The sequence below is a fragment of the Genypterus blacodes genome, unplaced genomic scaffold (genome assembly GCF_046128005.1).
Source record: "Genypterus blacodes isolate CSIRO-AG114 ecotype Tasmania unplaced genomic scaffold, CSIRO-AGI_Gbla_v1 ptg000017l_1, whole genome shotgun sequence".
NCBI classification, from domain to species: domain Eukaryota; kingdom Metazoa; phylum Chordata; class Actinopteri; order Ophidiiformes; family Ophidiidae; genus Genypterus; species Genypterus blacodes.
This window is the reverse complement of record NW_027466831.1, coordinates 1,727,376-1,743,925: the sequence shown is the minus strand read 5'-3', so window position 1 is coordinate 1,743,925 and position 16,550 is coordinate 1,727,376. Positions and strand designations below refer to the sequence as shown.

Sequence of the window (16,550 nt, the reverse complement as noted above, 5' to 3'; positions counted from 1 at the left end):
CAATTGTAACCCTGACAACTCCACAAAACACCGGAACAACTATTTCAACTGAGAAGACAACTGAACTTCCAGTTAGCAGTCAGGCAACACCCACTGTTCCAATGAGTACAGTCGATAAGCTTACATCTACACATTCAACCGCAACGACTCTGCAATCTTCCAGTGCAGCATCTACAAACAGCCCAGTGACCACCTTTGGAACCCAGACTACTGCTGGACCTGAACTTGAAACCACACTGTCAACAGAGAAGACAACTGAACTTCCACTTAGCAGCACGGGAACACCTGCAATGACAATGACCACAACCCATGAGCCAAGATCTTCATCAACACATTCAATTCCAAACACTCAGGAAACTTCAAGGTCAACTTCAACCAAGGCTCCAGTCACCACAATTGTAACCCTGACAACTCCACAAAACACAGGAACAACTATTTCAACTGAGAAGACAACTGAACTTTCAGTTAGCAGTCAGGCAACACCCACTGTTCCAATGAGTACAGTCGATAAGCTAACATCTACATCGACACATTCAACCACAACGACTCTGCAATCTTCCAGTGCAGCATCTAGCCCAGTGACAACCTCTGGAACCCAGACTTCTACTGGCCAGAAAATTGAAACCACACTGTCAACAGAGAAGACAACTGAACTTCCACTTAGCAGCACAGGAACACCTGCAATGACAATGACCACAACCCATGAGCCAAGATCTTCATCGACACATTCAATTCCAAACACTCAGGAAACTTCAAGGTCAACTTCAACCAAGGCTCCAGTCACCACAATTGTAACCCTGACAACTCCACAAAACACAGGAACAACTATTTCAACTGAGAAGACAACTGAACTTCCAGTTAGCAGTCAGGCAACACCCACTGTTCCAATGAGTACAGTCGATAAGCTAACATCTACATCGACACATTCAACTGCAACGACTCTGCAATCTTCCAGTGCAGCATCTACAAACAGCCCAGTGACAACATTTGGAACCCAGACTACTGCTGGACAGAAAATTGAAACCACACTGTCAACAGAGAAGACAACTGAACTTCCAGTTAGCAGCACAGAAACACCTGCAATGACAATGACAACAACCCATGAGCCAAGATCTTCATCGACACATTCAATTCCAAACACTCAGGAAACTTCAAGGTCAACTTCAACCAAGGCTCCAGTCACCACTATTGTAACCCTGACAACTCCACAAAACACCGGAACACCTATTTCAACTGAGAAGACAACTGAACTTCCAGTTAGCAGTCAGGCAACACCCACTGTTCCAATGAGTACAGTCGATAAGCTAACATCTACATCGACACATTCAACCGCAACGACTCTGCAATCTTCCAGTGCAGCATCTATTAACAGCCCAGTGACCACCTTTGGAACCCAGACTACTGCTGGACAGAAAATTGAAACCACACTGTCAACAGAGAAGACAACTGGACTTCCACTTAGCAGCACAGGAACACCTGCAATGACAATGACCACAACCCATGAGCCAAGATCTTCATCGACACATTCAATTCCAAACACTCAGGAAACTTCAAGGTCAACTTCAACCAAGGCTCCAGTCACCACTATTGTAACCCTGACAACTCCACAAAACACCGGAACAACTATTTCAACTGAGAAGACAACTGAACTTCCAGCTAGCAGTCAGGCAACACCCACTGTTCCAATGAGTACAGTCGATAAGCTAACATCTACATCCACACATTCAACCGCAACAACTCTGCAATCTTCCAGTGCAGCATCTACAAACAGCCCAGTGACCACCTTTGGAACCCAGACTACTGCTGGACAGAAAATTGAAACCACACTGTCAACAGAGAAGACAACTGAACGTCCAGTTAGCAGCACAGGAACACCTGCAATGACAATATACACAACCCATAAGCCAAGATCTTCATCGACACATTCAATTCCAAACACTGAGGAAACTTCAAGGTCAACTTCAATCAAGGCTCCAAACACCACAATTGTTACCCTGACAACTCCACAAAACACCGGAACAACTATTTCAACTGAGAAGACAACTGAACTTCCAGTTAGCAGTCAGGCAACACCCACTGTTCCAATGAGTACAGTCGATAAGCTAACATCTACATCGACACATTCAACCACAACGACTCAGCAATCTTCCAGTGCAGCATCTAGCCCAGTGACAACCTTTGGAACCCAGACTACTGCTGGACAGAAAATTGAAACCACACTGTCAACAGAGAAGACAACTGAACTTCCAGTTAGCAGAACAGGAACACCTGCAATGACAATGACCACAACCAATGAGCCAAGATCTTCATCGACACATTCAATTCCAAACACTCAGGAAACTTCAAGGTCAACTTCAACCAAGGCTCCAGTCACCACAATTGTAACCCTGACAACTCCACAAAACACCGGAACAACTATTTCAACTGAGAAGACAACTGAACTTCCAGTTAGCAGTCAGGCAACACCCACTGTTCCAATGAGTACAGTCGATAAGCTAACATCTACATCCACACATTCAACCACAACGACTCTGCAATCTTCCACTGCAGCATCTACAAACAGCCCAGTGACCACATTTGGAACCCAGACTACTGCTGGACAGAAAATTGAAACCACACTGTCAACAGAGAAGACAACTAAACTTCCACTTAGCAGCACAGGAACACCTGCAATGACAATGACCACAACCCATGAGCCAAGATCTTCATCGACACATTCAATTCCAAACACTCAGGAAACTTCAAGGTCAACTTCAACCAAGGCTCCAGTCACCACTATTGTAACCCTGACAACTCCAAAAAACACCGGAACAACTATTTCAACTGAGAAGACAACTGAACTTCCAGTAAGCAGTCAGGCAACACCCACTGTTCCAATGAGTACAGTCGATAAGCTAACATCTACATCGACATATTCAACCATTACGAATCAGCAATATTCCAGTGCAGTATCTACAAACAGCCCAGTGACCACCTTTGGAACCCAGACTACTGCTGGACAGAAAATTGAAACCACACTGTCAACAGAGAAGACAACTGAACTTCCACTTAGCAGCACAGGAACACCTGCAATGACAATGACCACAACCCATGAGCCAAGATCTTCATCGACACATTCAATTCCAAACACTCAGGAAACTTCAAGGTCAACTTCAACCAAGGCTCCAGTCACCACAATTGTAACCCTGACAACTCCACAAAACACCGGAACAACTATTTCAACTGAGAAGACAACTGAACTTCCAGCTAGCAGTCAGGCAACACCCACTGTTCCAATGAGTACAGTCGATAAGCTAACATCTACATCGACACATTCAACCGCAATGACTCTGCAATCTTCCAGTGCAGCATCTACAAACAGCCCAGTGACCACCTTTGGAACCCAGACTACTGCTGGACAGAAAATTGAAACCACACTGTCAACAGAAAAGACAACTAAACTTCCACTTAGCAGCACAGGAACACCTGCAATGACAATGGCCACAACCCATGAGCCAAGATCTTCATCGACACATTCAATTCCAAACACTCAGGAAACTTCAAGGTCAACTTCAACCAAGGCTCCAGTCACCACTATTGTAACCCTGACAACTCCACAAAACACCGGAACAACTATTTCAACTGAGAAGACAACTGAACTTCCAGTAAGCAGTCAGGCAACACCCACTGTTCCAATGAGTACAGTCGATAAGCTAACATCTACATCGACACATACAACCACAGCGAATCAGCAATATTCCAGTGCAGCATCTACAAACAGCCCAGTGACCACCTTTGGAACCCAGACTACTGCTGGACAGAAAATTGAAACCACACTGTCAACAGAGAAGACAACTGAACTTCCACTTAGCAGCACAGGAACACCTGCAATGACAATGACCACAACCCATGAGCCAAGATCTTCATCGACACATTCAATTCCAAACACTCAGGAAACTTCAAGGTCAACTTCAACCAAGGCTCCAGTCACCACTATTGTAACCCTGACAACTCCAAAAAACACCGGAACAACTATTTCAATTGAGAAGACAACTGAACTTCCAGTTAGCAGTCAGGCAACACCCACTGTTCCAATGAGTACAGTCGATAAGCTAACATCTACATCGACACATTCAAGCACAACGAATCAGCAATCTTCCAGTGCAGCATCTACAAACAGCCCAGTGACCACCTTTGGAACCCAGACTACTGCTGGAGAGAAAATTGAAACCACACTGTCAACAGAGAAGACAACTGAACGTCCACTTAGCAGCACAGGAACACCTGCAATGACAATGACCACAACCCATGAGCCAAGATCTTCATCGACACATTCAATTCCAAACACCCAGGAAACTTCAAGGTCAACTTCAACCAAGGCTCCTGTCACCACAATTGTAACCCTGACAACTTTACAACACATCGAATCATCAATTTCAACTGAGAAGACAACTGAACTTCATCAGTCAACTACACCAAAACATGCAACCACAAACACTTTGAAAACATCTCGTTCAGCTTCTACAAATAGTCCAACACCCACCACTCTCCCCCCGAGTGCTTCTACCATAACCACACAATCAAATGCGACAGTGACTGTTACAAAGCCATTTACAACGCCTCAGTGTAAACCTGAGCAGTGCCATGATTGTAATGGAGGTGTTTGTAGATTCAATGGTACACTTGGAAGATGTTACTGCGACTGTTCAGACCAAGTGTATGGACATCAATGCATTTTTGGGCACAATGACACCTCGGCTAATATTGGTAAGGAACCAGTCAAAATGGGTTTTTTGTATGTAATTGTCAGATATTTGCATTTCTTCTAGAGAGAATTCTTCTCTTATTTTTACTTTATCTCTGAATATAAAACTGCATTATCATCATAACTGTTGTTTATTTCTTTGCAGATACTGGGTCAATACCAAGAGGAAAAGCCAATGTTACTTTGGAAATCTTTGGAAAAGATTATAGTGATGATTTAAAAAACATAACCTCACCCCAATCACAAGCATTTATCACGACACTGATAAAGGAGGTAGATGGTTTTCATTGTTGCATGTGACTGCACAATATGTGACATTAAAGCAGAGAATGTTTACAGCATACACTAACCGTTTACCCCTCATAAAAAAGGGGAAGCTACAGGAAAATGTTACCTGCAAATATTGTAGCTTTGTGTATATATTCAGAGTTCCTGGTGTGAATATTGAAATGAATCAGTTGATGCCATAGCTATTCTAATGTAACATGCTGTTATATGGTGTTGCTTTTAGCTTGAAGTTCTATGCAGAGAGGCAGATCCTAAAAACTTCCAAGGTGTAGAAGTCATCAAGCTATTGTAAGTTTTCATTCATTGATACATATTTGCATAAGTATTATATCCAAGTGTAAGTGTGCAAGTTATTTTGATTTGGTAAAACATATTTCTCCTTCTTTCCCTTCTGTAGAAATGGAAGTGTTATTGCATTGAGCATAGCAGAGTACGAGTATGAAAACAATGAAATTCAAATCCAGTTTGTGAACACGAAACTCCAAAGTGTATTAACTGATATCTTGAGTAACAAAAGTAACCTAAATACAATTGCTCAAGCCTTTGGGCCCAATGTAAGCGCACAGCTTAACAACGTTACCTTACAACCGAATGAGATTAAAAGTAAGTACATTACTGTATATGTCATGTGATTACATGCAAAATTATAAACAAAAGAAAAGGGGCAAATACTCAAAAATAATGTGTTTTACTTATTTATTTATTTTATTTCAAACAGATATCAAAGACTTGGAACCGTTTGTTAACTGCAGCCAATATGCTAATTACACTGCCCAGATCATTAATGGTAAATGGCAGTGTATTGGACCTTGTAAAACAAATCCCAACTACTGCCATCAACATGGGGAATGCTTCAATGAAATCTACAAAGGTCCTATCTGCAAGTAAGCTATAGAAATCTGGTTGTTTTGATTTCTGAACTATGGTTTAGCTACAACTGTCTTCAGATATATTAAATTAATTCAATCATCTGTCCATCATTCCCAGGTGCTATGAGTCTAGCCTGGAACAGTATTATGGGCCGCAGTGTGAACTGTTCCACCATGGTCCAGGTTTCTATGGAGCTATATTCGGATCACTGGCAGCAGTCGCTCTTCTTCTGTTTGCTATTGCTGTTACTGTCTTTTTTGCCAAAAGGAGACATGTGGGCATTTGGTGAGTTGACGACCTTCAAATACATTATTTACATGTGGTGTTCATTATCATCTAAATGCAAACATTACCATACTGTACGTGACGATACATTTGCTGCTGTGTCACAGGAAAACAAAAAACCCCTATAGCAGAAGACTGTCTGCCTTTGATGAAGATTTCTTTGACTTCACAGACACAGGTTGGTCTGGTTCGTATCCTCTTTTTTCAGAAACTATGCATACATTTTCATATATTTTAACATTCACAATGTATAAATGATCTTTTCCCAGGACTCCCTGGGGGGCTCAGCGCAGATCACAACTTGGGATTGCCAGGCCACGTCTAGACAATGTTGACACTGAGATGCAGGTTTGACAGTCTACTATTATATGCAATTCAAAACAAAAGCCTCGATGTAACCACTGTGTCTATAACTAGTTTGATTACATGGAGTAAGTCATTCGATATGAGATACTGTTCATCTACGTATATTAACATGCTGTTTCTTTTCCTTCTCAGATCACAACCAAACATCCACAGGTTTAATCAATCCGAGATAAAGAGAAGAGATTTATTTTAATTTAATTTAAGTTTAATTTATGTTTTTCGTGGCACTTTCTATGGGAGCAATCAATTTCTATATCAATGTATGTTTCAGCAAAATATAGGATATACTTCTCAATGTAAATTATTGAGTTCTTATTTATGACTTTTGACATTTTGTTCACCATAAAATCCCTGTAGCACCCTGTAATTATAAATTCTAATAAATTCTTAATTAATGAGCAAGACCAGATTAAAATGTGGTTAGAGTATCAACACCACATCATATTTTCAGTTGTTTTATAAATGTATACCATTATATAATGAGCAATTTAAACACAAGATCATAAAGCTATACAACCATGTTCCTAAATAGTCCTGAAGCTCTTGTCTGAGTGTTTGTTTCAGTGCTTTTGTTGTTTGTGAGTTTGCTGGTTGGGTTCGACATAGGCTGACCAGATCTGTAGAGCCAAATACGGGACAGACTCCTTGCACACACACCAAGCCCAAACTCCCACAGAGAAGCCAAAAGTCAGAGCCAGCACATCACAGTGACAGTTTTCAATATCTGCCATCATTAACTAGGGCTACAAATAATAATACTAATAATAATACTAATAAACAGTATTACTTACAGTTACTTCCGCTTGGGCTCATGGGTAGTTGTGCTCAACAGGTCTCAACAGAACACAGTCCACAGCCTTGGCAAGTTCTGTGTCGATCACAGCTCTGAGACTCCTCCATCCAAACCTCGGTCCATCTGCAATGGCAGTATTCCAGTCAATAATGCAACGCACAATCATTTCTTTCCCATTGGTCCACTCATCAAATAGTCTGCTTTCATCAGTCATCTGCCATCTGAAGTAACACATGTTTCTGTGAGCGTGGCCTGTAAAAGGACTTCCGGTTTCCGAATGTGCAGTAAATGTTCTGTTGCTGATTGTAAGCAACATTTTGGTGCACGAGTCACTGAAAATGCTTTTCAAAGATATTGGGCATTTTTCTTGAGTAAGGAAATATGCAAGTAGACAAACCAAATAGGAGTAATGGTCTCTCAAAAGACGATCCCAGAGATAGGGTGCTGCCATGTTGGAGCCATTTTGAATATTTCACCTGGACGAAATCACAGAATTCCCGAAGATCTTCCACCCTAACTGTGAAGATGTGGAAGTGTTTGTTCACTTTGACAGCAAAACACTCAAAGTCAACGGGAAGACAGTCCACAGCAGTTTGAAGTGTATTGTACATAATGCCCAGCACTTCCTTGTCCAGTCTCACCTGTGAACCTTCTCGAGTGAGCTCCATAAATTCCACGAATTACCTTGCTGGAATCTGAAGCAAACGGGCTAACTTTTCTTAAGAGTTCAAATCGTTTTAGAAGTTCTTGGTTGAAGGTACGCGCCCGATCAGTCATGGCTAACTAGCTTAAGGTGTGGACACGCTAATCACCTATCGCAGGTATGCTAACAAGTGAACGGAGAGCAGGCACAGGCAGCGCGGTGATTGGCTCGTTCATTGGTGGATTCTGCGCATGCGTGTTTCAAGAAAACAAACTACCGGCAAAAATCGAAAACACGGGACTGTCCAGGGAAAAACTGACTCTAGTTAGACGTGTCTTATTCTCATTCTTAATTCTGCAAGTGTGGTGATCAACTTCGTCTGTAATCTTATCGAGAGAGAAAAAGCACAAGGGATCATTCACGCAAAACCAGACATCAGCGAGTCCTTCTCTCGCTGCAGTTTTTAATAACAGTGATAACAATTTTCTGTCACCAGAGGGCGCACATGTTCTCTTTTTAATGAGGTTTTGCCTTTGCCATATACTTGTGAAGAGAGGAACACAGAGGCAGATTTTCAACATTTCGTTTATTATGGACTAACATCAAATGAGATTTGGTTTAGATTTGTTTAGATTTACATTAACATTACAGAGTTTCACACTGAATGTATACATTGTATCACATCTGTGGGTGATGATCCTTTGACAGACTACAAATGAATGATATTTATGCATTTGCCACAAGAAAAGTTGCTCTTGAATGTTTTCTTTCATAAAATACATTTCTGAATAGTTTCTGGACATCTATGTATCACCATTATTGCTGCTGCTTGATAGTGACATTCAGTTTCTGAACCACATTATGTTTTCGAGGAGTTGCAGTATGTACAATAATACTATAAGAAATTGTATTTGCTGATTCAACATTTCATATTCATACATTATTTCCTTACTTTATTGCACATCATTTAACCCATTTTTTAAATGTTATATCAATATTATTACTGTATGTTGCTTTATTGTAACACATTAGGGCGTAATTTTATTTTTAAGGTACCAATACTATACCCACATCAGAATGAAGCCAGACATTAAAGATTAATCAGCAAAAGGTTATATAACAATTAATGAGGCTGCAATCATGATAACGATGCTTATCATGAGATTTAGTGTGTTCCACTATCTAATCCTTCAGGAGTGCCAACCAAGGACATTTATCTAATTAGGAGTTACCAGAAATATATTTAAAGTTAAGTCAGTTAAGCCACTAAACCTGGATTCCAAATTCAGTCCAGTCATCCTCCCTGCTTGACCAAAACTTCAGGGCCTGGAGAAGTGGTTTTGTCCTCAGAATTTTAGTCTTTAGTATGAAATTCTGTTTAGGGATTTGATAGGATGCAAACATCAAGAATGGTAGCTTTTAGTTGTGGTTGTAAGAGCATCAAATAACAGGAGAAGGAAGAAGAAACAAGAGAGATACAGATATATAGTAAAAATAACCAAAGTCAGTTAAATTGACCTAATTTAAAATACACAAACTGTAGTGTGCCGCACCTTTGTTCATTCATTATAAGATTCAATTCAAGTTTACTTAAGTAAAAAAAGTCAAAGGTCTGACACTTTTGCAGTTCATTTATTCACAAGCACACCTTAAAACATGTGCATTGTTGATTTATGGGGCACTTATCTTTCCTGCCTCTGAATGACCACATTTTAAATGAGTGTCTTGTTACCATAGTCACCACTCATACTGTCGCTTAGCAGCTCGGGCAGCAATGAGTGAACCAGGTGAAAGGGTTTGCAGGTGGTGTAGATAGGCCACACGGTCACCTTTTGTTTGTAGGATATCATGCAATCAATTAGCAGCAAACCATACTGACACAAATGGCTGTTGCCTGTTCAACAGGAGGATATTGTAATAGTAGTTGTATTGTAGTTATTTCACCTCTAATTCTGCGTGCGGTTCACTGTGGTTTCATATCGAACCACAAGGACAAGTCGAGAGCAAAAGCAGTTGCAACACTGCAAAGTGCTGCTGGCACAAAGCTGTCTGCGAGAAGCATCAAAGTTGTCATGCAGGAGGAGTCCCTGTGATAACAAGGAAGAGGAAGGTGATATATACCTGTCAGTCGATCTGTGTAAGTCACTCTTCCCTATCTGGATAGAGGCCAGTGACAACAGGGCACAGCATGAGGGTGTGTGGGTGATAAAACAGGCCTAACAGCTGAGCTAAGAGTTCAGTCTAACACGTTCAAGAAACAGAAAGAAACAGATTCATAAATAAGTCATTTTATTTTGTTTTCTTTTTAAAGACTATATACTGATCAACTATTCATGACAACAATTGGAATTGTTAAATACTGTACATAGCATACTGTACTCTCCCAGTGCATGTCTTCACCACAGCAGAGAACATCAGTTATTTTCTAGATAAAAGTCTTCATTCAGTTTTATAATTTCTAATAAGACTATGAATACCTTAAGATTAAATAGTATCAGTGTATAATGTAAACATTTTCAGACATTTAAGTCAAAAGAACATTGTGTTGGTAAGGTTTGTGAGAAGGAGGGAGAGAGAAGGTATACTTCAATGACCGTTTGACCTTAGCAGACCCAAACTGAACACCATGTTCAATAACAAGGGTTACTTCAATTCATGTGCTACATTTACTAAATCATCCTGATGCTTCTTGAATCATCTACAACAATAAAATACATATATTTCCGAGGCTGCCAGCAGCCAAAGTCTCTCTGACCACACCCACTGCAATCATGTAAGGCAGGAATGCATGAGCAGAACAGGAAAGTCTGTGTCAGGCAGGTAAACCCTACACTGTCTTTGTAATGCGTCTGTAATAAAGGTTAGCCTACTATCTCTTCAATATAAGATCTGTATTTTAAAATATCCTGTTCGCACTGACTCTTAAAAGTGACAGGTCGTCAGGTCGCCCCGTCATAGAGAGCTGGTTACCTCCCCTTATAAATTTAGGATTTAATGCTGAACACTACATCAAGGTGAAATACAGGATTTCAAAGGAGGTAGAACTTGAAGCAAATTAGTGCCAAGCATTTACTCACAGCTTGACCAAAAAAAATGAGCTCCTCCGACGTTTTGACGCAATTCCGTAAGATTAACATACATTCACATATTTTCCACAGGCCGATTTCTGTGCAACAAAACAGACCTGGACACTGAACGAGAGTAATCAATGTGTGCACTTTAGAGAGCTGCAAACAAGCAGAGCACAGTAACAAGTATTGATCATTATTCTATGTAGTATCACCAGAACACTATTCCTACTGCAGATTGCATGCATACACACATGCACGTACACACAAACACACAAATCAAAAGACAAGTACGTGAACATAAGCTGCACTAGACATTCCAATAGAAACATGCATAGCTACCAGTAATATACCCACCTCGAAGTACAAAATGTACCATGTCACTGTGCCAAGTGGGAAACACAACTTAAACACAGATATAGTGGCCTGATTAAGACTGGAGCTTCATCAAGGCGGGGAAACCACATCTGTGTCAACATGCATCCGTAAAGCCTATGGCACATACATAACACCAACCAGGATAGACATTCGCATGATAGCGTCCTTCATTTTGTCAAAAATTAAATGGCCTTGTGTTTAAACTTCATATATTAAGTGACACATGGCTACTGTACTGACCTTTTGTCCCTTGTGAGATAAAAAAAAAAATTAGAAGGCCCTACGCATCTCACAACAACAACAAAAAAAATATCCTTAACCTTCCAGACACAAAACACTGAGCACATGAGGTTCAAGGCCTGCTTGTACCTTTTGACTGTACCACGTCATCAGCAAAACAAGACCACATTGAATGTCATAAAACAATAATTATATAAAAATAATCTCTACAATGTTGAATTTTATCCACAATCTACAGAGAGATACAGCATTTAAGTATAGTATCTCTGTGATAGCTATTCAAACATATCCAGTAACTGAATACAGTGCACACATACCCTGTGTTTTCAGAATACAGAAGGGGTAAAAAAATAAAAATAATAATAATAGTAAAAGCAGCAGTTTGAGGGGTGACAGTATCCAGTTTCACCATTTTGTCAAGTGTACAGTGGAGTCCTCTGCTTCTTAGACTCATCAGGTCTATCAAACAAAATCCACCTGTGCTTTCCTCCTGGTCTGGCAGTCCCAGTCTGACGGATCTGTGTTGCGCCTCGTCGTGCCTTCTCCGTACGACGCGTCTTCAGCCGGCCGCTCGGACAGCAGAAAGTAATGCGTGTTGCTTGCCTTTCTCCCGTTCTCCATAACGGGCAGGATGCAGGGTGGCCCCTCGCTGTTCTGTCTCTGTAAAGCCCGACAGCTCACGTATTTGGGATTTGGGGCAAAACTTTGGGTCGGTGGCATCACCCCATTGATATATGTGGGGAGACTCTTGGGACTGGGGGTGCGGGAGCTGCCTGAAGACAAAGGTTCCCTTGGGGGCACCTTAGGAGGTCTGTCTTCATCGCTGTAAGCCCCAGACGAGACCTCTGCTGACCAGCGGCGGTGGTCTACCGTCTTGATTGTCCGTGGAGGAATAGGGGGAGGCACTTCTGGCTTCAATCGTTTTTGGCATGAGAGTCGCAGCATTATGGGTTTGTTAAAAGAGCCTGCTGGTCCAGACTGCGATCGCCGTAGTCTCCTCTGAGTCTTGTCCTGCTGTCTCTGGAAAACAACTGGCTCAGGACGTTCCTGTGGCGGCTGTTCATGAAGTTCCCTGATCTCCTGCTGTGGTTGTGGCTGGTGATGCTTTTGGGGCTGCTGTGGGGTTTGTGGTGTTATTGTCCCGTCAAAGTAAGCATAGTTAATCTGTCCACAGTTCCTGAAGCTCCTTCGGCTGGGAACTCCGGAGCGAAAAACAGACGGTTTAGAATAAGAATCGGACACCAGGCAGCAGTTGTCGTCTGTACTGGTGAAAGATTCAACTTCATTGTCCATAGCCTGTTCAGGGGAGATGTCCGTTAATGCCGGGATAGGGGGCAGAGGCTTTGAACATCTGCCCGGTGTCAGTGGTGGGCTGCTGCACTCGTATATTGAGAGTCTCTGGAATGAGGGGACCACCTGGTCGTCATCAGCAGGGCTCGGGGTGGAAGGTTCAGTGCTACAAGACAGGGAGAGATGGGAGGGCCTGGATTTCTTAGATGGTAATCTCTGTGTGCCCGGACTGTGTTTCTGTCCTGTCAACAACAGAAAAAGACACATTTAATCATCACATACAGTATAGTAAATGTTGTAGTATCAAATGTTGGAGCTACCACAATTATCAACTCTGCATAGTTCAGGACCATTTGGAAACACAGTTCAGTATGTTATAAATTGCAAAAGCATGCGGGTATGTCAGACATTTTACTGGGAATGATGGATCATGCACTTACTCTCATAACTTGGTGGAGGTGGCCAATTTTGCTGGACACGAGAACTGTGATCCACATGTGGCGAATGCATACTGAAGTAGAAGCTGTTGAAGCAGGAGAGGAACATTTTTCAACAGTTAGTTCAGCCCAAGTAATAATCCTCCTGTTGTGTTCATCTGCTGCATTAACTGGCACTCACTTGTGCACCTCATGGCCATTCCAGGAGGGCTTGGATCCAGCCATGCTGCGACAGTAGCTGCCCCGAAGGAAGGGGTTTTCTATGGGAAAAGAGATCTCCTGGGCAGTCAGGCCCACTGTGGACATACTCCAGGCACACTCGGGTCGCATCAAAGCCAGGAAACACTCAGATCACCCGGCAGGCCGCCACCGCTTCTGGTGTATCTGTAACACAGCCAAGACACAGACATGATTGAGAGGGGGAACGGGGATGAAAACAAATGAGAGAAATACTTGTGCGACGTCTCTCAAAATAGATAAGGAAACCATCAGAATAATCAGAGCTCAGTTTGATCGAAATTTAGGACATTTACACCCCAGGAAGTGTCATGTTGCCATGCATAGTGAGGTTTTATAGATGAAACATCTACGTGAGAGCGTGCTGTAAAAAAGACCTGTAAGATGGCATGAAATTACCTCAGTCTATTCTTCAACTCTACTCTTATTCAGCAATTAGCCGAAGGTAAGTGGGTTCAAATTATGTGTCACTCCCCTAAACATAGACTATATCCTCCTTCAGAGTATTCAACGCCCTATACTACAACTTAAAAGTGTGTATCAAGAGACAAATACAACCTTTTTTAACACTGTAGAGAGAGTTCAACGTTGCTAATTCACCAACTTCATGATTTCTGCATGACTGTGCTTCACACTAATAACTTTGCGGGTTTATTTTTAAAACTCTGAGTGTGTGTGTGCTCCACAGCTGCAGTCTCACTTGGCATGAGGAGCAGAGGAAGGAGCTCCTCCTGTTACCACAGATATACCTGGTGTTGCAAGAACTCTGCTTGTCAAATGACCTGGATGTTCGTGTCATGTCAAATATGTGTCAGGGCTGAGTAAACAATGTATACAACATTCAGAGGTGCGGGAAGCCGGTGGTGTATTGACATCTGAGCGGTCAACCACACACACACACACAGGGAGCAAAAAAAGGGACATTGATTTTTGCCCCATACTGGATAAACCTGTTAGTTATGACGCAATATCTGGAGAGGACTGGAGGACAGAGAGAGCTCATATTTTTCATTCAAAGAACAAATCAAGCCGACTTGTGTTGCAACTATATGGCATCTTTGTATGTACAGGAGTGTGACACAGCCATGTTATTGCGTCACATCAGTGCTATTAATCACATCATTGTGAATGCAGAGGGAAAACAGGTGCATCCACAACAGTGCTGGTCATCTGGGCTGGAGACCACAAACGAGGAGACATGCTGATCTCCTTATAATACAGGAGTGATGACTGAGGAGAACACAGCCCCCCCACCCCCTCACCGCGTCCCTGCTCTCCCTCCTGAGCCATATTTATGGTGCTGCCCCGGACAGCTGGTGAGAAACAAAAGCTCTAAAACAAACCGGAAGCACGGAGGCATCACCCCCCCTCCAACAGAGCCAAATTGGCCCAAACAAGGCATGCGATCCCCTCTTCGCACATTCGGTTCGGCAGGGGGGGACGGGAAGCAACTCGATCCTCGATAATGAACCCCCCGGGGGGCTTGCGCTTCCTCTCGCAACAGGTGCAAAGACAGCTCATCCGGGCACTTAACCAGGGGCGCATTTACGGACAACGGGATTAAACAAAACGACCTGCAGCCCAAAAGAGGCATTAAAGACTTTTAAGGTGGAATGAAAGACTTTTAAGGAGGAATTTTTTTTGTCTATGCCGCAGGTGGAGTGAGTTCGAAGACCCACCAGCGCCCATGGGTGCTGAGGGGAAGCGAACCAGGTTCTGCTTCAGTGATTGATTTGCAGACAGGATGTGCAGCGTTATTACAGACAGATCCTAAAACAGATCACATACACAACATCCTCCATGGGTTCGAGGCTCACCCAGGGCTTGCAGGAAGGAGTTCACACCCCGCTCCTCGACACCCCTGCAGCGGTTTCCGAGCAACCATACCCGCTCTACCTGTGCGGCAGGCAGGCAAACAGGCGCACACCCCCTCACTTTACCGGATTGAGATAATAATGGTTAAAAGCCTCCTGAGCAGGCAGGTGACGCACGCCGCCAAACACAGGTCAGCTATTTGACAAGGAGAGGAAATGATCATACAGGAGGAATTGTCTTGTTTGTTATTCTATTCGAACAATTGGAGGAACGCGCGAAGCTGAAGTTGAGTTTGAAGCTGAGTCTGAAAATTATCCAACCAGGTAACAAGACACGGAAAGAGGAAGATTTTGCCCATTTTTCTTCTCATATTTGTTACAAAAACTAAACATGATATCCCAAAACCAAAATAACGAATGCTCCTGTCGCCTGTATTATATCTATTTGAAATTTGAGTGGTGGCTCAAAAGAATAAAAGCTTCTTCAGTACGTGGAACATAAATACAACGTGAGTAATAAAAACAAAAAAAGAAAGACGGGATATAAAGTTACATCATTCAGTCGTTTGTGTAGTTCTGTCACAGGCATAGAAGACACAATAGGCGACACAAACAGTCACTTCTGATCACTTCGTGGACTCACCTAAAGATGTTGCCACTTATTTCCGCTCACCGGCCACTAAAACTCCTCTTTGGCTCGATATAACTCCTTGTTTTCTGCGGTGTTTAGTCAGAATCTTGTTAATTCTTCAGTTTCTTCTCTCAGAGCACCAACACAATCCTCACACTCGAACCATATTGTGTCACTTTCAGATAAGTCTAGTATTGTAGTGAGCGTTTTTAAGCTCCGGCTCACTACAAAAAACGCAGTTGGCTCCGCCTCACACACTTGCTCTTAAAGGCGCAGTGTGGCGTGTTGTGTGCGTGTGTGTGCGCGTGTGTGTGTGTGTGTGTGTGTGTGTGTGTGTGTGTGTGTGTGTGTGTGTGTCTGTGTGTGTGTGTGTGTGTGTGCGTGCGTGCGCGTGCGTGCGTGCGTGCGTGCGTGTGTGTGTGCGTGTGTGTACGCGCACTGGGACAGGCTGCCCAGCTGTGCCTAT

General features: G+C 42.6%; 2 protein-coding genes across 2 annotated transcripts; one reads left to right on the top strand and one right to left on the bottom strand.

Annotated features, from left to right (window-relative positions):
- The first annotated feature begins 494 nt into the window (after window positions 1-494).
- Window positions 495-6,512, top strand: LOC142991286 (mucin-3A). Its single transcript, XM_076141354.1, has 9 exons — window positions 495-617; window positions 1,764-1,851; window positions 4,890-5,017; window positions 5,256-5,320; window positions 5,430-5,635; window positions 5,751-5,916; window positions 6,020-6,187; window positions 6,295-6,365; window positions 6,457-6,512. Exons 1-9 carry the CDS (start codon window positions 495-497, stop codon window positions 6,510-6,512), a joined length of 1,071 nt encoding a protein of 356 aa, XP_075997469.1.
- Window positions 6,513-10,261: 3,749 nt separating this feature from the next.
- Window positions 10,262-16,295, bottom strand: errfi1a (ERBB receptor feedback inhibitor 1a). The gene is made up of 4 exons (XM_076141109.1): window positions 16,097-16,295; window positions 13,584-13,786; window positions 13,406-13,488; window positions 10,262-13,207 (listed from the first exon to the last, which is right to left on the bottom strand). Exons 2-4 carry the CDS (start codon window positions 13,730-13,732, stop codon window positions 12,138-12,140), a joined length of 1,302 nt encoding a protein of 433 aa, XP_075997224.1. The 5' UTR covers window positions 13,733-13,786; window positions 16,097-16,295; the 3' UTR covers window positions 10,262-12,137.
- Window positions 16,296-16,550: the final 255 nt, after the last annotated feature.